At 34.0% G+C, this 25,218-nt stretch overlaps 1 protein-coding gene across 9 annotated transcripts in view; it reads right to left on the bottom strand.

Annotated features, from left to right (window-relative positions):
* The window catches only part of ADK (adenosine kinase), a 508,004-nt gene that overhangs the window by 335,328 nt on the left and 147,458 nt on the right, over nt 1–25,218 (bottom strand). For all 9 annotated transcript variants that reach the window (XM_038534415.1, XM_038534413.1, XM_038534418.1 and 6 more), the window contains one exon: nt 5,843–5,921. In XM_038534415.1, coding sequence (XP_038390343.1) covers nt 5,843–5,921 — 79 coding nt within the window. The remainder of the gene's footprint in view (nt 1–5,842; nt 5,922–25,218) is intronic.

The raw sequence follows: 25,218 nt of genomic DNA, 5'->3' as shown, positions 1-25,218 counted from the left end.
AGATCTCCAGTTCATAGCATCTGGCAGACATTTAGTTAGTATAGCTCTATTGTGTTGTTAGTTGCTGTCCAATACTTGCTTCTTTAATAATATAGAGTGATAGAAAAATGCAAACCTGTATGGAGTGAAGGAGAACTCAAATGGATAAGAAAAGCCCTGGACCAAACAATCAAACACACTAAACACAAAACAAAACTCAGTACTTTCCATGGTGGGCTATCCCTTTCAACCCCTTCCTATTGTATTTCCCTAGACTTTTTAGACAGCTATAAGCTCAACCTCAATGTCCTCACTGAACAAAACTGTATCAGAATTAGATACAACTGAGCAGCCCCGATGTCCTAGTGGTTTAGCACTGCCTTCAGCCCAGGGCCTGATCCTGGAGACCTGAGATCAAGTCCCGCATCAGGCTCCCTGCATGGAGCCTGCTTCTCCTTCTGCCTGTGTCCCTCCCCTGCCCCCGTGTGTCTCTCATGAATAAACAAATAAAATCTTTAAAAAAAAATTAGATACAATTAAGACTATATTGGGATTGTTCACTCTAAAGTTCTAACTATTTTTTCATAGTTTTCTTAAAATTTAGACAAGAGAGCTTAAGTTACCAACTACTACCTGGCACAATGACTAGCACATAGCAGAAGCTCACTAAATATGTGCTTTGTGTACAAATGAATCAGTTCTTCCTATTACTGACTACCAAGGAAAGTCTGAGAAATTGACCTTCTGAAGGGAAGTACTTCTAATGTACTATTTTTTAAAACTGTGTGGTTATCCTAGACATAAATTATAATTTGGCAATTATGTAGTTGGATCATCAGTCAGATGGAAAGGAAAAGTAGTCTCAAAATATTAGGGGAAATGAAAAGCAAAACAAGATGTTCAGTCAAGGGCTAGACTGAAATTACTATTTTTAAGTAGATGAGAACCACAATTCTGGTTGTCCTATCCATAACTGGGTAAAATTTTTTTTCATAACTGGGTAAATTTAAGTTAAGATAAAGAACATTTAAAAATTGCAAAAAAACAAAAACAAAAGGCCTTCAACTTCAGTGGTTTCCAAACTTTCCTTTAAAAAAATAGTATAATTTTTATAAATACTACCACATTAATCCTTACAACATCCAAGATAAGCTTTAACCCACAGATGAAAGACCCAGAAAAGCTGAATAAATTCTCGTGGCTTCAAGGCCATTATAATGACAATGCTTGAACTCAAACTCAGTTCTTTTTTTTTTTTTCAAACTCAATTCTTATGTACTCCCATGGTCCCAAGAATAAGCCCATGCTCTTTTTTTTTTTAAGCCCATGCTCTTAAATTGTTATGTTGCCTCATTGATTGCTGAATAAGCAAATGAAATCTATCACTTGAATCACACAGATATCATTGTCTACAGAAGCATTTCTAGAATCTACTTTTAAAAAAGATTTTTACTTATTTATTTATTTGAGAGAGAGAGAGAGCATGAGCAGAGTGAGGGGCAGAGAACAGGGAGAAGTAGACTCCCTGCTAAGCAGGGAGCCCAATACAGAGCTCAATCCCAGGACTCCAGGATTATGACCTGAGCCATAGGCCCCCCAGGACTAGACGACTAAGCCACCCAGGCCCCCTTAGAATCTATTTTTAAATTTTCTTGGGATCCCTGGGTGGCGAAGCAGTTTAGCGCCTGCCTTTGGCCCAGGGCACGATCCTGGAGACCCAGGATCGAATCCCACGTCGGGCTCCCGGCGCATGGAGCCTGCTTCTCCCTCTGCCTGTGTCTCTGCCTCTCTCTCTCTCTCTCTCTGTGTGACTATCATAAATAAATAAAAATTTAAAAAAATTTTTTTTCTTTTTTTTTTAAATTCAGGTAAAATAGACATATGCAAACTTTAATCAGTTAAGTGCACAGTGCAGTGGCATTCACATTGTTCAAGAACCATTACCACTATCCATTTCTAGAAGCTTTTCTTCTTGTAAAACTGAAACTCTATAACCATTAAGCAATAATCCCTCCTTCACACACCACCCTTGGCAATCTACTTTCCATCTCTATGAATCTGACAACCCAAGGTATCTTATATAAGGAGAATCATCAGTAGTCAGCCTTTTGTGACTAGATTATTTCACTAAGCATAATGCCAAGATTCATTCACGTTATAGTATGTGTTAGAATTTCCTTCCTTCTAATAGCTTAATATTTTCCTTTTAGCTACAGTGAATAATGCTGCTATGAATACAGGCATACAACCATCTCTTCAAGACCTTTCTTTCAATTCTTTTGGGTACATAATCTTAGTCTGCTCTGGCTGCCATAATGAAATACTATACACTAGATGGTGTAAACAACAGAAATTTATTTCTCACAGTTTTGGAGGATAGGAAATCCAAAATCCCAGGAGTAGTCAATTTGGTTCCTGGAGATGATTTTCTTCCTGGCATGTAGATGGCCACCATCCCACTGTATACTCATGTGGTGGTGGAAGGGAGGGGCAGTGCAAATTCTCTGGTGTATCTTCTTATAAAGGAACTATTTCTTCATGATTAAATAACTCATGTCCTCATTTAAGTCCCTAATAACCTCTCAAAGGCTCCATCTCCAAACACCATCACACTGGGAGTTGGGGCTTCAACATATAAATTTGGAAGGGGACACAAACATTCAGTCCATAGGATACTCAGAAGTGGAACTGTTAGATGAAATGACAATTCTCCTTGTAATTTTTCTGAGGAAGCATACAATTTCCATAGTGTATACATAATTTTACATGCTCACCAACAGTATATGGAGTTTCAAGTTCTCTATATTCTTGCCAACATAAACATAAAAAAATGTTGATGTGACAGTAGCCATCCTGATGGGTACAAGTGGGCAGTATAACTTTTAAAAGAATTAAACCTTTTATTAAAGCTAATGTACAAAATAAAAAGCAGAACAGCTCTACTTTTAAAGCAACAAATCTAGAACAAATCAAGCATCACCCTTGCCTCCTTGTGGCAGCCTCTGAGATGTTCCACCAACAATTTGAAAAAAATCTCACAAAATAGACTGATAATAGTCAATCTCATGCCAGGGGAGGAAGGGTTCAAGTTACATAGAGAAAAACTGCTATCCATGGGTATCTCTTTTAGTTTTCCTAGTTCAAATTTAAAACTTCCTAAAATCTAGGGCACCTGGCTGGCTGTTAGTTAAGGGTCTGCCTTCAGCCCAGGTCATGGTCCCAGGGTTCTGGGATTGAGTTCTACATCAGGCTCCCAGCTCAGTGGGGAGTCTGCTTCTCCTGCTCCCGTTCCTCCTACTTGTGCCCTCTTTCTATCAAATACATAAATAAAATCTTAAAAAAAAAAAAACCTCCCTAAAATCTAGAACTTGAGATAAAAGTCCTACTGAGAAATGGGAATTGTTGTGATTCAACTATCAACTGAATATTATACTGGAGGTATACTTGGAAAGACAGTTTTACCTTTAGGTTTCTAGAAACTGGAAAAATCTCATATGTGAGTACCGATGTCTTTTTACTTTGGTTCTTGTAAATGGGTTTATCTGTCTTTTAGGGATAGAGAGGATTTTTCCTATAAAATTATATTGTACTTAATAGTTTACCATTCCCTCTCTGCACATCACCACTGTGTCCCCATATATATTTTCATTATAATGAAAGCTTCAAAAGTATGGACTGAGTGTGTTAATAACTTCTAACTAACATCTCACTACCTGACATTTAGTAAGAATTTAATAAGTAATAAAGAAAAAGAGGAAGAACAGAAGAGGAAAATTTAGGACAGTGGTTAAAGAAAAAAAGAAATGGTAAGTTTCCCAATCTAACCCAAAATTTTGTAAACAAGGAATATTTCTTGTTTATTGATGTGTCTATCATGTAGCACAGAGCTTTATACATAGCAATATATGTCAGGTGAATTGCTTTGCATATGGTGAAAAAGAAAATGAATAGTCTGGCAATCAGGATTGGATTTAACCTCAGATTTACCACTAGTAACAAAATAAAAATATTGGATGAATTGCCTCAAATTTTAAATTCCACTTATTTCCTTTTTTAAACCTAGGAACAAATAAAGTATTACGAGGATACATTATTACAGGGCACATAAAATATTATGAAAGTTGTGCTTTGATAGATTGCAGCTTTAAAAGAATTATTTGTTAGGGACAGAACTGCTCCTCTCCCCAAAAATGCATATATTGAAGCTCTAAACCACAATGTAACTGTTTTTGGACAGAACCTTTAATTAAAGTTAAATAAGGTCCCATGGTGTGGGGCCCTCATCCAATAGGAGTGGTGTCCTTACCAGAAGTTAAACAAATACAAGAGATCTGTTTCTGAGTGGACACAGAAGAAAGGCTATGTGAGGACAAAGTGAGAAAGTAGCCATCTTTAAGACAGGAAGAAGTCCTTACCAGAAATCAATCCTGATTCAGGCACCCTGATCTTGGACTTCTAGCCTCCAAACTGTGAGAAATAAATTTCTATTGTTTAATCCACACAGCCTATGGTATTTTGTTATGGCAGCTCAAGCAATTAATACATAACCTAAGGACAAAAAAATAAATTATCCTCTTTCTGTTAACCTGAGCTCACAAAGGACTAGCAGGAAGAGGTTTTACAAAAACAATACAAATCAACTGCCAAACACAAAGACCTTCTCCTCAGGCCACTCCACACAAATGACCAGACTACTTTGGAGATGAATTTTTACAATTGAAAATATTTTAATAGTATGCTGAAATCTGAGCTTTAGAAGTATGTGGGAAGGGTGCCTGGGTGGCTCAATGGTTGAGTGGGTGCCTTTGGCTCAGGTCGTGATGCTGGGATCCTGCAATCAAGTCCTGCATTCCAGCTCCCCACAGGGAGCCTAAATCTCCCTCTGCCTATGTCTCTGCATCTCTGTCTCTCTCGTGAACTAAATAAATAAAATCTTAAAAAAAAAAGTATGTGGGATAATTACACTGTATGTCTAAATCAACAAAGATTTAGTTCAAAAAAATCAGAAATTGTTCAACTTTTGTCAATTTTCCACTTGTCTAGTCTTTAAAATTACTTAAATTTCAAAAGGAAAACATTAATCAATGAAAATTCAAAATGACCTAAGACCATCAGAGATGACCTACAACTACAGTGAGTAGGATTTTGAGCTAGTTTTCAAATCGCAGAGGTAAGAACCAGAGGTAGGTAGATAAAGCTTTTTACGTCCTTTGTGATTAAAAGTACACAGTCTCATTCAAGATTAGTTTAGGCTGTTGACTTGAAGAATATATATCAAAATAAATTTATCCAATTATCCCCTGGAAAATAAAGATATGGGTATATATACAGAGATATGAATTTACACATACATAAAACATGTTTATGTATGTATATATGTATAGAAAAGATATGCTTATATATCTGCATATGACACAAGAAAATCTGTGGTATCTTGTTATAGGAATGTCCTTTAAATAAATAAAAATTAAAAAAAATAAAAACTAAGAACTCCAGCACAGTAATCTGGGTTAAAGTTTGTTAAAGTTAAAATTTAACTAATCAGAGTTAAAGTACAAAAAACAAATAAGAAATACTTTCAACAGATAAAGGGAATAATATCCATAAAATATAAAGAATTCCTATAAGTCATTAACACCTGAAAAATTATAAAATAAACACAATAGATTTGATAATTAAACACATTAAACGATGTTCAAGCTCACCAATAATCAAATGAACAATTTAAATAATTTTGTTAATTAGATGGGCAATGATTGCTAAAATCTTATTCAAAACCAAAAAAACCATTCTATAACAATAAAATATAGTCTAGAATCATTTTGAATCCATTTGTTTATAACTTTTAAAATAATTAACCAACCTGTGCCACTTTAATTGAATTCTGGGTAGAGCCACCAGCATGATATTCGACTTTGAATTTTTTTACAAGTTCATCAAACCTACAAGGAAATCACAGTAGAAAAAAGTTAGCATCTCTCAGTTGTCACAATCTAATTTTTCTGATTAGAAGTAAATTAAATCGCAATTAGTAAAATATTTTGAGTTACATGATTATGTTGAATGAATTGAAATATGTATGAAAAACAACTTTGCTGAATTTCCATACTTATGAAATTTTTTCCACAAATGTACAATTATAAAAATTTAAAATATATAAACTGTCCATAATTAACCATTAAACTAAAAAAGGTAAAAATAAAAATTTATAAATTATAAGCAATGCATATTTTCCCATTTTAAGTGCTGATCTCTAGAACTCTTAAAAGTGTATATTCTAATAAGTTTAAAGTTTTAGATATCATAAAGACAATTAGTTTATAGTTTAAAAAACTGGGAAACTACACTGGGTTGTATAATTCTAGGCAAACTGCTTGCCGACATAATTTCTGTATCTGCCAAATAAAAATAAAGAGAAGTGATTTAAAGCTTTGCTACTCTGACATGTGATAAAACCCATAGAACTTCTCTCCAGGAAAATACATGCATTCACTACACATGAAGCTTTTCATAGATGATCCATGAACACCCCTGCTAATACACATACCCAGCCAAAGGGCTATAGACACTGAATAAATCTCAAAATAGATGGCATTTATTAACCTGGATATCAAGTCAATACTCATATCATGTCTCTAGCATGTTAGAGTCTGTGGGAGAAATCCAAGGGGCATAAGTATATAATTTTAATTTCAAAGGACTAAGGAGCCTTGGAGGGACAAAAGGACGAATACACATGAGAAAATAGAGAAAATGAGAAAACATCAAATTATTAAATAACAAAATATATGCGATGTAGACGGCAAGTGATACAGGTCAGTCAAAAAAGAAAGAGATTGGGATAGGAGTATAATATTAAAGGAATGTTTGAGTCTTGAAAAGTATTTTTAAACCTTTAAAAACTGTAAGTGTAGAAGTAGATCCTTTCACTAAAATGAAACATTTCACAGAACCTCAAAAAAAAAAAAAAAAAAGACAAATACAGATATGGTTACATTAGAGATAGGAAACATGGAGTTATACCCACTCCCATACCTCCAAACACCTTGTGATTCTATCTATAAAACTCTTAAGATGCCAAGAAACATAATTAGCAAACCTCCCAGAACTTTGACAGCAGTATTTGTATACCACTAATAATACTAATGTAATACCAGTAAAGAAGACAAAGTATATAGCCACAGGTGCAGAGGTGGTTAGTTGCAGCACTTCAAGGGAAGTTCTCTTCTACTTACTTTCTAAACTAGATATCAGTTAAGAGTGATGTTAGAGATTAGAGGAGGAGAGTAAATGGGTAAAGTAAACATACAGTGATCAAATACAAGGTTCGTTAGAAGTACCACCACTTTCAAAAACCAATTCTTCCAAAGATTTTGGATCATATTTATAATGGGTTGAATTACAAATAGGTCGTGACCCCCAAAAAGATATGTCCTCCTAGAATCAGTGAATGTAACCTTATTTGGAAAAACAAAACTTAAATATTTTTATAAATATCAATAGATGAATCAATGATATGAGCAATAAAAATGGACATGGATAAAAAAATAAGATGAAGGTAAGAAAGCTGAAAACACCCAGGAAAATACCCCAAAATCAGTAGGAAATGAGATGAAAAATATGGAAGAAAAATTAAGAGGCACAGAGAATAGATTAGGTGGCCCAAGATCCATTCAAGAAGAATGAGGGGGAGACTAGAGATAATGAAGAGTAAGAAGGAAATACTAGAAAAAGTTTTCAAAAGAGATAAAAAAATATAATTGTCAGATTTGTCCAAATATGAAGCAATTCTTTTAGGGAGGGGACTAAGATCTATACTTGAACAATACCTTGTTCAATTCCAGAACTCTCCATATTAAGAGAAAACTTTAAGACCTTCTAGAATGAAAAATAAAAGATTACCTGAAAAAGAGTAAGCATCAGAATACACGAGACTTCTTAAAGAATATAGGATACTTAAAAAAAAAAAACAAAAAACATTATATTCTATGCTAGAAGAAAAAAAAAGATTCTCCAAATAGAATTCAATATCCACTCAGATTACTAACTCGTATGGGAAAATATAAGCTTCACATGTAGGTGTTGTTTTGCCTAGCATTTATAAGAGAAAAATTACTAAGCTGGAGTTGTAACAACCAAAAAGAAACATAAGAAAGAAGATAGCATGGGTTGTTAAAAAATAAAAAAAAGGGGAGGGAAGGAAGGAGGAAAGAAGGAAGAAAGGAAGGGCGAGAACTGTGTATGACTTTGGAAGTAAATAAAAGAATCCAAAAAGAAATTTAAAGAGGGCCCGTTGTATCTTATTACATGCAAAATTCTCCTTTCAGTAGCAAAAACTTTAATAAAGGAATGTAGTTTCTATTCTATGAATTCTTCCAATCATGCTACTATACAGAAAATATTTGGCAATAAGGTTTTGTTTGGTTTTCAATTTTAGAATCTATGCTGAGATAAAGCATGTAACATTTAATGACATTTACAAAATGTAAAACCATTATATATAACATTGACATTCTGAAGATGGAAGAAGGGAGAGATGAAAGAAAATGTTTACTAACTTTCTGGCCTTCAGTTAGAATCCATAAGTATCTCAAATGTTAATAATCAACTTTTCAAAAGAGATTTTAAGTACATTATTTAAAGTCATAAAATCAATCAGTAGAAAAATTAAAATATATAAAAAGCATAAAGAAGGCAATACAACTAAGACGTCAATTTCCAAACACAATTTGTAGAAATTTTGACTAAGATTGCTTAAAAATTTTTTTTCATATATATGAGAAAGCAATAATCTTTCCAAGAGTAAACTATCTAATCCTTGATCATAGTGTACATCACAATATATTTATTTAGTTCATTAATATTTCTCAGTTTCACAATTTTTGCCATAAATTTTGCACATCTTTTCTTAGTCACTATTTCATATTTTCTACGTTTTAGTACAACTGTGATATTGTTTAAGCCTAATTTGTATTTGTTGATGATATTTAGAAATAGAATTCTTTAAGATTTATATATTTATTTATTTGAGAAAGAGCCAGCAAGTATATGTGCACAAGGTGGTGGGGCAGAGGGACAGAGAAACCCAAGCCGACTCCACAGTGAGCACAGAGCCCAACAAAGGGCTCAATCTCACCACCGTGAGATCAGACCTGAGCCGAAACCAAGAGTGGATGCTTAACCAACTGTGCCACACAGCCGCCCCAGAAATATAATTCTTTATATAACAATTTTTATCTACCCAAGTTGCTAACATCTCTAATTAATTCCAATAATTGACCTGTTTTGCCATACACACATAATCATCATTTGTGAACAATGACAATTCTTTTTCTTTTTCTTGCCTTAGTGCAGAAACTGAGGACCTCCATAACATGCACAGATCATAGTGGGTAGTAATAGTGTAAGTGGGCAGTCTTATTCCAAATTGTGACCTAATAAATTTTTTTTAAGATTTTATTTATTCATGAGAGAAAGAGAGAGAGAAAGACAGGGGAGGTTTGGCAGAGACACAGCAGAGGAAGAAGCAGGCTCCATGCAGGGAGCCCGATGCAGGACTCAATCCCGGAACTCCAGGATCATGCCCAAGGCCAAAGGCAGGTGCTCAACCATTGAGCCACCCGGCACCCCTGACCTAATAAATTCTAACCAAGACTGGTGAAAGGCAGGGTAGGTCTATTTCCCAAAGCTACAAGTCTCAGAAGTGTTTAATTTTTCACCTTATTTTTACTGTGTATATGCATTTCTACTAAACAGTTAAATTTTTTAAATTGTTACCAAAACACACAATATAATCCAATAAAATTACAATATACATGTGTATATTACAATTATCTAATTATCTAATACATACTTAATAATATTAATTAATATATTGTTTATATATATATTAAAAAGGTTCTGGAAAAGTACAACCAAGGTGTTAACAGTGGTTATTTCCAAATTTGGAGCAATTATGGATCTTGTACACATTTATTTTGACCTTGCAATAAGCATATAAACTGCTTTGCAACAAACACATTTTTTAATCTACATTTTATAATGGAAGAACATAAAATTTTTCCATATAATTATCTAAAAAGAAATACATATAGAACAAAGCTGAATAAAAAGCATAGAGATTTTTAGAGAGAAGTGAGTGATCCTGAATGAAAAAGGCAGGGAAAATTTAACATTTGAACCGAGTTTGACAGATAAGGAAGAAAAAATATTCAAGACTGAGGGTAAAACAAAAACATGACATATTCGGAGAAACAATTTAAACACAGACTAAAATATAGGCCAAAATCAAAGTAGTAAAAACTGACAACAGAAAGGTAACTCTCTCTGCCAGGCTAATAAATTTAGACATTATTCAGTAGGCAGGCAGGAATTACTAAAACCTGCTAATAATGTAAAAGGCAGACTTGTTTTTAAAAATGATGACAGCACTGTTTGGAGGACAATATAGAATAAAAGGAGGCAGATTGCCACCTTTCAAATAGTTCATACCAAAGATCAGATGTTGAGCTAAGGCACTAGAGAGAAATTATTGAAGTGAGGAAGCAATTCTGAGGTTGAAGACATAACATGTGATAAATAGCTGGAAGTGGAAGATGTGGTAGAGAGATGACAATTCTGAGATTTCCAGTTTGGATGAGCAGGTGGATGGTGTTGAGAATGGAAATACAAGAAAGAAGAAAAACTGTACTGAGCAAAGGGAATTTCTACATATTGACAAACCAAGAAACATTTCTATTTAGGGAAATGATTTTAATGAGGCAAAATTTGTTGTTTTATTTTGTTTTGTTTATCTCTTGCAGGCAATGGGCACATAAGTTACATCCTGATTTTCTCTGTACAATTTTCTAGCTGATACAAAATTTTGTTTGACTGTGAATGGTCTACCTTGTCTGGGTCAAAACTATCAATGTAGCCAATGGAAAATGCTGAGGAAAGAAGGTCTGAGTATCTTTAATGAATGAAACCAAAAATTCAGGCTAAAATACCAGTGAGCTTTGACACTAGGAGTATAATTTGATAAGTAAATAATCTAAGCAACTGTGTGAAAAATTAAGTACTTCCTAAGTTGCTTAGGGATGAAAAACTATTTAATAGCTTTACATGTTATGAGAAACTTTAACATATTTCCATTATGTGATATATCTTTTTTACGAGAAGGAGGAAGAGAGGGGCAGAGAGAGAGAGGGAGAGAGAATCTTAAGAAGGCTTCACACCCAATGCAGAGCCTGATGGGGACTTAAACTCAACCCTGAAATCATGATCTGAGCCGAAATCAAGAATCAGATTCTTTTCTTTTTCTTTTTTTAATTGATTTAAAAGACAGAACATGAGCTGGGGTGAAGTGTGCAGAGGGAGAGGGAGAAGCAGACTCCCCACTGAGCAGGGAGCCCAACACAAGACTCAATCCTGGGACTACAGGGTCCTCAACCAAGCAGAAGGAAGATGCCCAATGACTGAGCCACCCAGGTGCCCCCAAGAGTCAGATTCTTAATTAACTGAGGGACCCAGGTGCCCCTCCATTATGTGATTTTTTCTATAGGGAATAAAATCTGGCAACATTAGTACTTGATCAATTCATTCCTACTTTCTCCTTTTGGTTAAATCTCTTTGTTTGAATGGAATGGGCATATCAAACATGTCAGTCAAACAACTGACAGTGAAAGAACAGTAGCTGATCCATTTCCTACTAGTAGTCTATTTGCAAAACCCAAATTAATAAAATATATAGTTTTCATAATGTTTAAAAACTTCGAGGAAATGTTACTTAAATAAAATGCCAGAGGAAAAACTGGATTCAGTACTTATCAAACTTCTAGACAACAGTTTCCAGATAATGGAAACAAAAAAGAATAAAAACAAATTTGATATATAGAATATAGAAGTATTTAAAACTTTAATATATAAAAGCAAAACTGAACAACTAAAAAATTTTAAATATAAAGATGTTAAGCAATATGAGAAATGGTCATATTTACTTATATATTTTTAAAAATATTTTAAGATATTTTACATATTTTAGTATTAATAATTTAATTCAATTTTGAAATGTTATTTTAATATTCTCATAAGAAAGGTTAAGGCTCAGATATCTATAAACGAACGAAAAAATCAAAAGAAAAATGATAGATGATCAAAACAGAGATGTATTTAACACATTCATTATTTTTCTTTAGAAATTATTAACAGAATGGCCAGAAGAAAATATATTAACATGCCAATGGTATTTTTTATATAAACCTTTTTCCTTTTTTATATTTCCTACAATTTAATCATGTGCTTATATTCATTTTATAATGACAGTGTTTTTATTAAAGAAAAATTTAAATATAAATTAATGTCACTGGAATGTAATTCAGAATTTCTTGTGAACTAACCTTACGGAAAAAAAGCAAAAAGCAATACGCACATACCCCTAAAGAAGTTTTAATACTTGTTCTGATAATGAATAGGAGAATTTAAATTCTAAGCAATGCTTTTCACTCTCACATCACGTTATTAAATACTTTATAAACAATTGATAATTTCTGACAATTAATATATGATAGCTATCTATGTATCTGTTTTGCTCTTTGAGAAAAAACTAAAATGCAAGGAAGAGGAGAAGCTTTCAAACACTAACATCTGGCAGGCAAAGCTATGACTAACCACTACTCGTCACCTTTTTTTTTTTTTTTAAGATTTTATTTATTTATTCATGAGAAACACACACACACACACACACAGAGGCAGAGGCAGAGGCAGAGGCAGAGGGAGAAGCAGGCTTCATGCAGGGAGCCTGATGTGGGACTCGATCCCAGGACCCCAGGATCACGCCCTGAGCCAAAGCAGATGCTCAACCACTGAGCCACCCAGGCATCCCACCACTAGTCGTCTGATGCTAGGTTTAATATTAAATCTTTTGAGATACAGTATCACCTCAGCCTGGTACTATACACAAGAAAAGGTATCAAATGAAATGATCAAATACGGAAATTTAAAGTCTACTAAAAGATAACACTGCCTTCTGGTAAAAATGAAAATAATATTGATGACCATAATCATGCTGCTAGCAGCAGCACACAGCTTCCAATTGTGGGAAGGTGGGCAGCAACTAAATGAGTAACTTAAACATAAGCAAAGTAACATAATCTGTCCATTAGACCAAAAGACCCTTTAAGCACTAAAATCAAGGTACAACTTTTAAAAGAAATAAATGCACGATGGTATAATACAGAGATTCACCTTTACAAAAACAGTAATGGTACTAAGTGCAATGTGAGAATAAGTTATGGGAAGGTCAGTAACTGAAAATTTTAGTGGAACAGAATTAATTAATGCTATCCTGAAAAGAAAGCAGCTAGACTTTGCTGCTTGTCATTAAAGTGTACTGATTGTTTGCTAAGTTTCCAAACAGTTTCAACTTCAGAATGAGGAACAGACAGTAATTGATGTTTCAATGAGTTTTAAGAGGTAGATTAGTAACAGCACAAAAACAATGTCTAACACAATATATATAATGTGATAAACCCACTCTGTTAGAAAATCTAGCATTCACGAATAAAGAATACACAGTACACAAGAGTAAAGAAAACCAGGGGTATGAAGGGTAAGGAGGATAACCTTTGTTGGAAGATAATAATGAAACAATGTATATTCACTATACCAAAGAAAAACAATCCCAGGACTCCAAAGACTATGATCCAAACACAATCTAAATGAAAAAGTAAAGCCCTACTTATGTAATCAAAGGATAAAATTACTCCAGTTCAATTTGAAACATTCAAAGAAAGTTTCAAAATTTACCTTCATTCAGTTTTTAAAAGGTTAAGAAATTTCTTTCAAATAACCTCTTTTTTTAAGCCTAAATAAATTACCCGGTAATATAGTAAACTGGCAAGACAAATGGCAAACTTACATAAATGTGGGAAATTTAATAGGAAATTTTAGAAGTATAAACTTTTTATTTTCTGACATTCCTGAAAACAGTGACTTATTACCAAGCTATGATTTTTTTTTATGTTACATAACATTAATTCCTGACAAGTCTGACAACCTATATTCATTCTAAACAGGTCATAGTGAATCTAGCAAAAAAGGGTACCATTACTGTCCATAAATTCTGACCTAAATATGATTGACCTAATATTTCAAAAGTATGATTATTATATAGAATTTTAATATTTACTATGAAATATTAACTTAGAGAAAGAGATACTATCCCAAAAATAAAAAGAAAACTCTCAAAACTCAAAAGAAAAAAAATCCAGTAAAAATTGGGCAAAAGATTAATAGATGATGAACAGAAACATTTCCAAAGAAAAGATACAGATGGCAAGTAAGCATAGATTTTAATATCAGTCATTAGGGAAAGTCCAGCTGAAAAGCACAGGGAAATATATCTATTAGAATGGCTTAAAAAATACTGGCAGTACTAAGTGCTGATGAGGATGTGGAGCAATTGAAACTATCATAAATTGCTGATAGAAGTAAAAATGATACAGCCTCTTTAGAAAACAATTTGGCAATTTCTTAGAAAATTAAACATACACTTACCATCCAACTCAGCCACATGACTGTTTGGAACAGCCTTATTTATAACCACCAAACACTTGAAACAACCTAAATGTCCATCTAGTAGTGAATGGATAAACAAATTATGGTACATCCATGCAAAGTTAAACAATAAAAGCAAACAATACATTCAAGAACATGAATAAATCTCCAAAGTATTATGCTATGTGAAAGAAGCCAGACATAAAAGGGCTATCTATAATATGATTCCATTTATTTGATATTCTGGATATGGTATATCTATAGGGAATTTTTAAAAAAGAATATAATCCCTAGAGAAACAAACAAGGCAATTCCAAAAGACTCTCTGCATGTATGTGCATATCTGTCTGCCTACCTACTTACAAAAGATATACAGAGATACACATGAAACACACTTGAAACTCAAAACAAGACTATGAGACAAGTAAGATTCATGGAAACACCCCAATTTTCTAAGATACAAATTTAGAGTTTTAGTAAATTGCTTTTTAATTTTTTTTTATATATTCATGAGAGACAAAGAGAGAGAGAAGCAGAGACATAGGCAGAGGGAGAAGCAGGCTCCCTGCAGGTAGCCTGATGCGGAACTTGATCCCAGGACCCTGGGATCATGACCTTAGCCAAAGGCAGACACTCAACCGCTGAGCCACCCAGGTGCCCATGCTTTTTAAATTTTTGATTTAGGAATAATTTCAAACCATGGAAGGACTACAAGAATAACACAGAGAACACCTGTACACCTTTTATAAAGATTCATCAATTTTTTAACATTTTGAACATTTGTCTCTTTTTCTCTATTGTTCTATAGTCTTTACAAATTGTTTTGGAATAGGTTGTATATAATGAACTTTTATTATTTATAACATCTCAGTGAAAATTTCCTAAGAAGATGAAGCTTGTATCTGTGAAAGCAATTTTATGGGTTTATATGGCTATCTTCAATTCTAATCCAACTCAATTCAAAGCTATTGTCTTCTCTCCTTATCCTTTTTCTTTTTTTTTTTTTTTAACTTTTTATTTATTTATGATAGGCACACAGTGAGAGAGAGAGAGAGAGAGAGAGAGGCAGAGACACAGGCAGAGGGAGAAGCAGGCTCCATGCACCAGGAGCCTGACGTGGGATTCGATCCCGGATATCCAGGACCGCGCCCTGGGCCAAAGGCAGGCGCCAAACCGCTGCGCCACCCAGGGATCCCTCTCCTTATCCTTTTTCCTTTACACATCTCTCCCTTCTTCTACACTGAGATCCTTTGCTCTGACGTCCAGCACATGGTTCAGTCCTATATGGGACAAGACCCTTACAATGCAAAAAAAGAGAAATCTAACTGGAACAGATTGGGAATGGTGCAATAGGAAGAGAGACTGTCTGGAATCTGTGCTAGGCATTGTTTTTTCAGGAGTGACTGTGTCTGTTTTGGAACTACATTCTCCACATCTTTCTCTTCTTTTTCACAGGCTTTTAAGCACGCCCACCAACGCCCTGCTCTCCAAAGGTACAGAAGAGCTCTACCGGAATGTGATGTTTCTTCCTCTACTTATATGAAATTTGATTTCTAGTATATTCTATCTTCTAGCAATTCTAAAGGTGCAGGTTATGTGTGATTCTATTTGTATCCCTTGTTTTTTTCCTTTTCTCTTTATTTTAAAATAAAGATCTATATATTTATTTAAGAGAGAGAGAATGAGCATGAGTAAGAGGTGCCAAAAGAGAGGAAGAGAAAATCTGAAGTAGACTCCAAGCTCAGGTCAGAGCCTGACACAGAGGTTGATCCCAAGACCCTGAGATCATGAACTGAGCCTAAACCAAGAGTCAGATGCTCAACCAACTGAGCCACCCAGGCGCCCCTGTTATCTTTTGTGTTAAGGATGAGGAAGTTCAGATTCATTACCCTCCAAGCCTAGCTTAACTGACATTTGATGGATTTCTCACAACTGTTAAGCAGCACACTAAGGACTAGGAGCCCCAGCCAATAATTAAGAAAACATTACAATCATATATGATAAAAATAAGAATATTTAGAATAAAACATCTCATGGCACAAAACTGAATGAATTTCTTTTTAATTCAAAGTTGTTGTAGCTTAATTATTGTCAAGATACATTCAGAAGATGCAGTCTATGAAGCCAGAAAAATTAAAGAAAATGAGAATGATGACAAAGGAAAAAGGGAGAGGAGAAATTAAAAAGAAATAGCTCTTTAAGTTTTAATGGACAATTTTTTTCTAGCTGATACAAAGCAAGTACTATTTAAAATGAGAAAGATAACACAACTAGACCCTATAACTGAGCACCCGTCATTCTTATACGGAAAAAAACTTATAAAAAAGATGTGGTAAGATTATGAACAGGAAAATGTCCACAAAAGCACCCATTACAACCTTTAATTCTAACCTAGTGTAACTGCTTCCCACTTCCACAGTAACTAAAGCCTCTTTTTCCCCTACTCTTGGGGGAAAAAAAGAAGTCAGCATATACCAGGAGATAAAAAAGATCTCACATTTTATTAACATCATCATAGCACAGAAACAAACATCAACAATTTTGAATAGTTCACAGAGAAAGTAAAATAAGACAAATAAAACCTTTATAGAAAAACTCAAAAAATTTAATTTCCTTAAGAAAGCATTCGTAACTGCCAAGTAGGATTTTGATGAAGTTCTTTCCCAAACTTCTCATCTAAACAAATAATAAAATGAAAAAAATCAGTAATTCTAAACAGATTATACTTATTAAGACCAAATGTTAATAGAATAATGCAGGGGAGGGGGCAAATCCATAGGCAAATTGTAAGAGTCAAAGCTTTGAAATCTTTTACCACAAATGTTTAGTAAGGTTGAAAAAAATTTGCTTAAATGTCAGTTTGATAAAAGCCAAAAGAACATTTCCCACATGTGTTTATATTTAACCATATTTTTAAAAGATGGAAAAGTAACAGTCATTCAAAACTAAGGTTAAGCTATTAGTTCATATGAATTATAATTTAAAGGTATTTCTCCAACCTCTAATTTTATTTTCTTTGATAAGAATGCACTTTTAAGCATGTGTTGCTTAGATATTTATTCCATTCTAAAATGTTTAAAGGTTTAATTCTTTTCATTTATAACTGAAGATTTTTTGCATGTAAGATAATCAAATATACTGTTGAAAAGCACTTTGTATTTAAGTATAGATAATTACAATAAAATGAATTATTCCTAAACTCAGATGCATATGTATATTCATTTTCTACTCATTATAAAAACACAACAAAATTTCACTAAACCAATTTACAATTTTCATTAAATAGTAAAACCGCTTGACAGTTTTAAACCATACCAGAAAAAGCCATATGAGAAAAAGAGAAATAGTGCAGGACAGCGGTTCTCAAAATGAAACATGTAGCTTCCTGGTAAACCTAGAGTGCCATCCATATGTCCACAAGCAGTTCCAAAACACAAATTATATTTTTTCCCTCCTTTATTGGTTTGGTTCAGCTGTTATTTCTATCACAGAATCCATGGTTTAAAAGGGGGCCTTAGTTTCTCTGATCATAGAAAAATTCTAGAAACATGTGTAACAGATACAATGAGAAAGTATTCATACAATAATTAATCATTTTTCTCTATCAAATTTTAAAATATATCACTCAGCAGAAACACACACTTAAATCTCTTATCAAAACATAACATATGGAACTTCTGATTCTGAATAGCATATAGCAGGTCACAGCCAGCATTCCTACTGACAACAACTAGAAAAATCATATAAATTATAAAATATAAATCTTAAATCATTAAAGGTATCAGAAAGCTACAGAGGGAACAGGATCGAATAAATACATTTCCAAGGAGGTGAGAACTGTTCAGAGGGCAGCCTAGAACTGGCAGATGATTGTCCGTCCAACCTGCCTGAATTTATAGTCAATAGCATGGGGTTAGAGAGACAAAATCTGACATTTCAAGGACCTCAAACACACAGTTGGTTTGTCCCATAACACATTTGCTGAATTCTGAAATTGAATGGTAAGCTAAGAAGGTTAACCAAAATCACCTGAAAAGCAGAAGGTTCTCCAAGTCTGGCAGGGCTTAAAAAACAAAGACAGGAACAGAGAAAGATCAAAAACATAGAGGCAAAAAATGAAATCCCTAGGAGGAATGGAGAATAAAATCTAAGGATAACACAGATACTTTTACCCTGGGGAATGGGAGAGGACACATCTATATTGCTTACATCTAGAAGCTGAAAATTCAGACCTTGGGTTTAACAGAACACTGAGATGGGGCTGGAGGGCAAGGAGGTAAAAAAAAAAAAAAAAGATAGGGATTTCAGCCACTTAATTAGTACTAAAGTGATAAATTGGAAACTGAGGGTCTAAAATGAAAGGTCAGTTTCCCACTTGAGATATTTGCCGAATTTTCAAGTGGATTAGGCTGAAGGATAAAGAATTAAGTTGGAAATCTCCAAGAGCACTTCTGGGGCCATGTTTCAGAGCTGACAAGACAAAGACCTAATATCCTCAATTAAAAGTCCAAGCAGGGGTGGGGGGTGGGAGGATGGGGAGGGCACCTGCATGGCCAGTGGTTAAGCATCTGCCTTTGGCTCAGGCCGTGATCCTGGGATCCTGGAATCAAGTTCCACATCAGCTCTCTATAGGGAGGCTGCTTCTTGCTCTGCCTATGTTTCTGCTTCTCTCTCTCATGAATAAATGAATTTAAAAATATTAAAAAATAAATAAATAAATTAATAAAAGTCCAAGAGGGTCAAGTTCTTGAAACAGAGGCAAACAGGATTGACTGAATCTACCAAAACTGAAAATCAAACTTTGACCTAGCATAATCCTTGATTTTATTAAGGCAATCAGCCTTCTCATCACTCCATATCACACTCATAGAGAAAAGGGTAAATAAACACTCTGGTAGATCATACAATTTAAAGGATTTACAGCTCTTAGAATAATTATAGATAGCTGATGGTTATGCAAAGAGGCAAAATAATTTGACTACAAACAAAAAGGAAACAGAGAAAAAGTTTCAGAAATAATATAGACACTGGAAATAAAGAAAGGAACTTCAAAATAACTATGATTAATATTTTCAAGGAAACAAGGAAAGAATACATAACTAGATAAGAAGAATGGAGAATTGCAACAGAAAACTAAAATTATATAAAGAAAGGGCAACCCCGGTGGCTCAGCAGTTTAGCGCCACCTTCACCCGAAGGTGTGATCCTGGAGACCCGGGATCCAGTCCCATGTAGGGCTCTCAGCATGGAGCCTGCTTCTCCCTCTGCCTGTGTCTCTGCCTCTCTCTCTCTCTTTCTCTATCTCTCTCTCTCTGTGTCTCATGAATAAATAAATAAATCTTTTAAAAAATAAATAAAATTATATAAAGAAAACAAAGTACACATCTAAAACTTAACTTGATATTTCAGTTTAATAATTCATTGAGGGATCCCTGGGTGGCGCAGTGGTTTGGCGCCTGCCTTTGGCCCAGGGCGCGATCCTGGAGACCCGGGAATGAATCCCACGTCAGGCTCCCGGTGCATGGAGCCTGCTTCTCCCTCTGCCTGTGTCTCTGCTCCCCCCCCTTCTCTCTCTGTGACTATCATAAATAAAAAATAATAATAATAATTCATTGAATAAGTTTAATATTTAATGCAACACCTACCAAAATACCAACAGCATTTCTCCCAGAACTAGAACAAATAATTCTAAAATTTGTATGGAACCACAAAAGATCTTGAATAGCCAAGCAATCTTGAAAAAGAAAAGCAAAGCTGGAGGCATAACAATTCTGGACATCAAGCTATATTACAAAGCTGTAGTCATCAAGATAGTATGGTATTGGCACAAAAATAGACATACATCAGGATGCCTGGGTGGGTCAGTGGTTAAGTGCTTGCCTTCAGCTCAGGGCATGATCCTGGAGTCCCGGGATCGAGCCCCAAGTCAGGCTCCCTGCATGGAGCCTGCTTCTCCCTCTGCCTATGTCTCTACCTCTCTTTCTCTATGCCTCTCATGAATAAATAAATAAATAAACATCTTTTAAAAAATAGACACACAAATCAATGAAACAAAAGAGAAAACACAAAATGAACACACAACTATATAGTCAATTGATCTTTTACAAAGGAAGCAAGAATATCCAATGGGAAAAATACAGTCTCTTCAACGAATGGTGTTGAGAAAACTGGACAGCAATATTCAAAAGAATGAAGCTGGACCACTTTCTTACACCAAACATAAAAATAAATTCAAAATGGATTAAAGACCTGAAACCATAAAAATCCTAGAAGAGAACAGAGTCTATTTGACATTGGTTGTAGCAACTTCTTTCTAGGTATGTCTCCTGAGGCAAAGGAAATAAAAGCAAAATAAACTATTGGTACTTCATCAAAATAAAAAGCTTCTGCACAGCAAAGGAAATAACCAACAAAACTAAAAGGCAACCTACAGTATGGGAGATGTTTGCAAATGGCATATGCGATAAAGGGTTAGTATCCAAAATACATAAAGAGCTTACAATCCAATTAAAAAATGGGCACAAGATATGAAGAGACATTTCTCCAAAGAAGACATACAAATGGTCAACAGGCAACTGAAAATATGCTCATCATCACTTACCAGCCAGGAAATGCAAAGCAAACCTACAATGAGCTATCACCTCACACTTGTCAGAATGGCTAAAATAAAAAACACAAGAAACAACAGGTGTTGGCGAGGATGTGGAGAAAAAGGAACCTTCTTGCACTGTTGATGGAAATGCAAACTGGTGCAGGCACCATGGAAAACAGTATGGAGGCTCCTCAAGAAAGTTAAAAATAGAACTAGAAAATGAACCAGTAATTGCACTACTGGATATTTACCCAAAGTACACAAAAACATTAATTCAAAGTGATACATGCACCTCTATATTTACAGCAGCATTATCCATAATATCCAAATCATGGAAAGAAGCCTAAGTGTCCACAGACTGATGAATGGATAAAGAAGATGTGGAATATGTGTGTATGTATAATAGTCATGAAAAAGAATGAAATCTTGCCTTTGCAATGACATGGACAGAGCTAGAGAATATGTTAAGTGAAATAAGTCAGAGAAAGACAAATACCTTACACCTTCACTCATATGTGGAACTTAAGAAACAAAACAAATAAGCAAAGGGGAAAAAAGAAAGACAAATCAAGGAATAGACTCTTAATTATAGAGAAGAGAGGGAAGGGGGGATGGGCTAAACAGGTGACAGGGATTAAGGAGTGTACCTCTGATGAGCACCAGATCATGGAATTGGTGAATCACTATACTGCACACCTAAAACTAATACAACACTGTATGTTAACTAACTGGAATTAAAAACTTTTTTAAAAAAGAATTCATGAATAAGTTTAAATTTAAACTATTCTCTCTGAATCTTCCTATTACTTAGCCCCAGACATGGTATCAGTCATGGAAGGATGTGGCACAACTGGGAAAATAAAGCCCCAGTTCTCTGGCTAGAGGAGCCAAGAAGAGAACTCCAGAGTCGTAGGGCTCTTGACACATCTGCAAAAATCAAAAGATGAAACAAAGAAATAGAAGATATAAAGAAAACCACAGAAAAATTTTAGTAATTTTGATTAAAGACACACACTCCTACAGGCTCAAGAAGTTCAGAAGGCCCAAGTAGTATAAACTCACAGAAATCTATGCCCAGACATATAAGAAGAACCCAGAGGGTGAAACTGGATGGAATATCACTATATATAAGGAAAAGGACCAACAGAGAGGAAGAGAAACACCACCTACCCCTTGCCCCCCTCGCAAAAAAAAAAAAAGAGCCTCGAGAGAGTGAGATATCTAGAAGGAAGGAATATCTAGCATAGCTAAATTCCTTACTAAAGGACATTAAAGGCAAATTTGTTATCAATAGGATCAAAGTAGGATTTCATATTGCAAGTCATTAGGGTAGGCAGCATTCCTTAATGGTTTAAAGCAAAAGCTCTGGTGTCAGACAGAACTGGCTTTAATTTCATGTTCATCCAATTATCTGACATAGCACAAGTAACTTAAATCCCCCTGAGATTAGGTTTCATCATTTGTAAAACATGGTATTAAAGACCATATCTGTTTTTGCATTCTATGATATTTAAGTACAGTGCCTAACAGATAATGGATACATACATGCTGAAAAACTTGATAAAAAAAATTTTTAACTTGATAAATAAATAATTGAATGGATAGAAGACTTATGGAAGGATTAAGTGACAGTCTTCTTGCTGCTGGTTGCTGCTATTGGATTTTTAAGAAACTGGAGACTACCAATCTCTACACATTTTAACAAAATTAGGTTTTTCTTAAATAATTTAAAAAAGAATTTGACATTGATTTGAATTTTGCCTCTGTCTACCTACAGGACACTAGATTAAAAAAATTAATGCAAAAGAACTTTTAAAAAGACAAGAATGTAGAACATTGTTATTAATGAAAACTTTATTAAGGCATAGATTTTAGGTTAATAATTAGACATTATGGCGTCTAGAGAGAAAAAACAAAATCAAATTATTTCTGAACAACTGAGATTAGATTAAGGTGCTCTAAGTTGCTTCTACAACAGGATCAAGATGAGAAAAGTGTGTGTGTGCACACGCAGTGTACTATTTCACTCTTCCATTTAAAACTTCTCTTTCAATTAATCCAAAGCATTACCACTCGATTGTGAGGACTATCAGTGCCTTGAACACAGTAAACATTTAATAAATGTTACCAATTAATTGTGAAGGAAAACTTGCTGATTTTGCAGAAAATGTTCAATTTGGCTATCATCTAAAAAAACTAAATGACATCTTTACAATTTTAAATTCAAACTTCCCCAAATCCTGGAAAACATCTGATGCAAAATATTCTCAATCTCTACCTTTTTAAATAATGATAAATAAAATCTATTGCATAACCGAATGTTAAAGTCATACAAAACCAATACTAACCACGTAACAGTGTTGATTCAAATGCACATAGAGCCATACAATACTGTTTTTTACGTTACTGTTAATGGAATGCTCGTTTGGATATTTTTTAAGAACAAGGATTTTGAAAAATTATCGGTATAAAAGTTTTATCTTATGCATGCCTTTGCAGCAAAAGATATTAAAACCAATATGAAAAGTGTTTAGATACTAAAGAGATGTTTTCTTTCATCTTCTGAATACTACAAACAGAGATTCCAATAAAGAAAACCACAAGTTTGCTGAAGTTTAAAACATCTGGGGAATATCTTAAGATATTCATTCTTAAGGCTGTTAAAGAACAGCCTGAAGGGTAGATGATAAATCTGCTCTAAAAGTGGAAGTGTGTTTTTAATCCCTTTGAATATAAACAGACCTTTTAAAAAAAAAAGAAAAAAGGAACTATAATTCGAAAGCAAAGTGCCAAGAGACAAAAATGCTCCATAAAAGGAAACTTTCAAAATAAACACTAGGGCTCAATTATAAAATAAAAAGAGCTTAATTATTAAAAAATCATGAGAATATAATGATTTTAAGTTATTAGCAACCAGAAAGCAACAGTCAATAATCCTTTGTAATTGCTATTGTAGAGTATTGGGTGATGGGTTCAGATTACAAATATTCTTTTGTAAAAGATGTTTCCCCAGCTGTAAATTCTTATGTGACAATAATAAACTCTCAGACAGCTATTGTAAGAAAGAAATGAGGTAATTTATATTTTTAAAAAACTGAAGAGGTAGCTTTCTTTTACATTAAGATAATATTAATGCAAAAGTTTGTTTCATTAAAAAACTATTTGCCAACATAAACAATATAGACTATATCAAGGCACGATACATGAGATCCTAAAACTCACATGTATTTTTTTTAAAGTAAGCTCTACGCCCAACATGGGGCTTGAACTCATGACCCCGAAATCAAGAGTCAGTATGCTCTACTAACTGAGCCAGCCAAGCGCCCCAAAAACTCATATCTTTTTTTACAGAATTTACAATAAAACTACCAATAACGCTTATTAATTTGAAAAACATATTCATACTATTTTTAAAACAACCACTAACACTTGACTCAATACAACGTGAAATATATGCTTTTCAGTACATACTGAATTTCAAAAGTAAAAACTGAACAAACTGTCCTCAACCAATTTGAAAGCAAAAGCAAAAAGCAACATACAATAGGCAAAGCCCTGAATTTCAAAGTTATTTAGCTATTACAGAAGAGTGTTACAGTATACCCTACAGGATATACTGATACATAATTTATAGATAAATCTGTTTCCTATATTTCAAAGATTTAAATTACATTATGTGATAATAAACTTTACTATTTTCGAACATTTTTAGTACTTTCTAAATGCAGTAACTCTAAAATGAGAATAAAGGACAATTAATCCAATGCATAACTGATTTTTAATTAGACATACAGTTATTCTTTCTGGAGAGGAGGGGAGGTTAGAAAGCATTCTCTATAAAAGGCCAGCTAGTAAATAATTTAGGCTTTTGTCAGTAAAGAGGGAACTCAAGGATACCTTTTAGGTGGTTGGAAAACAAGGGAGAAAACAAATTTCCAAAAATATTTTTGCTGATAAAATTTCAAATATAATTGAATAGGGTTTTGTATTTTGCTTGCTAGTCTGTTTTGTAATTTAGGCCTACTAGGAAGAAAAAATTAATTCTTTGAGGGAGAATAACATTTCTTTTAATTGGTGTTCAAAGTTACTGTTCCCTATGAGTAAAAATGACT

This window comes from Canis lupus, chromosome 4 (genome assembly GCF_011100685.1).
Source record: "Canis lupus familiaris isolate Mischka breed German Shepherd chromosome 4, alternate assembly UU_Cfam_GSD_1.0, whole genome shotgun sequence".
In the NCBI taxonomy this organism is placed as follows: domain Eukaryota; kingdom Metazoa; phylum Chordata; class Mammalia; order Carnivora; family Canidae; genus Canis; species Canis lupus.
This window is presented reverse-complemented; position numbering and strand designations above follow the sequence as displayed.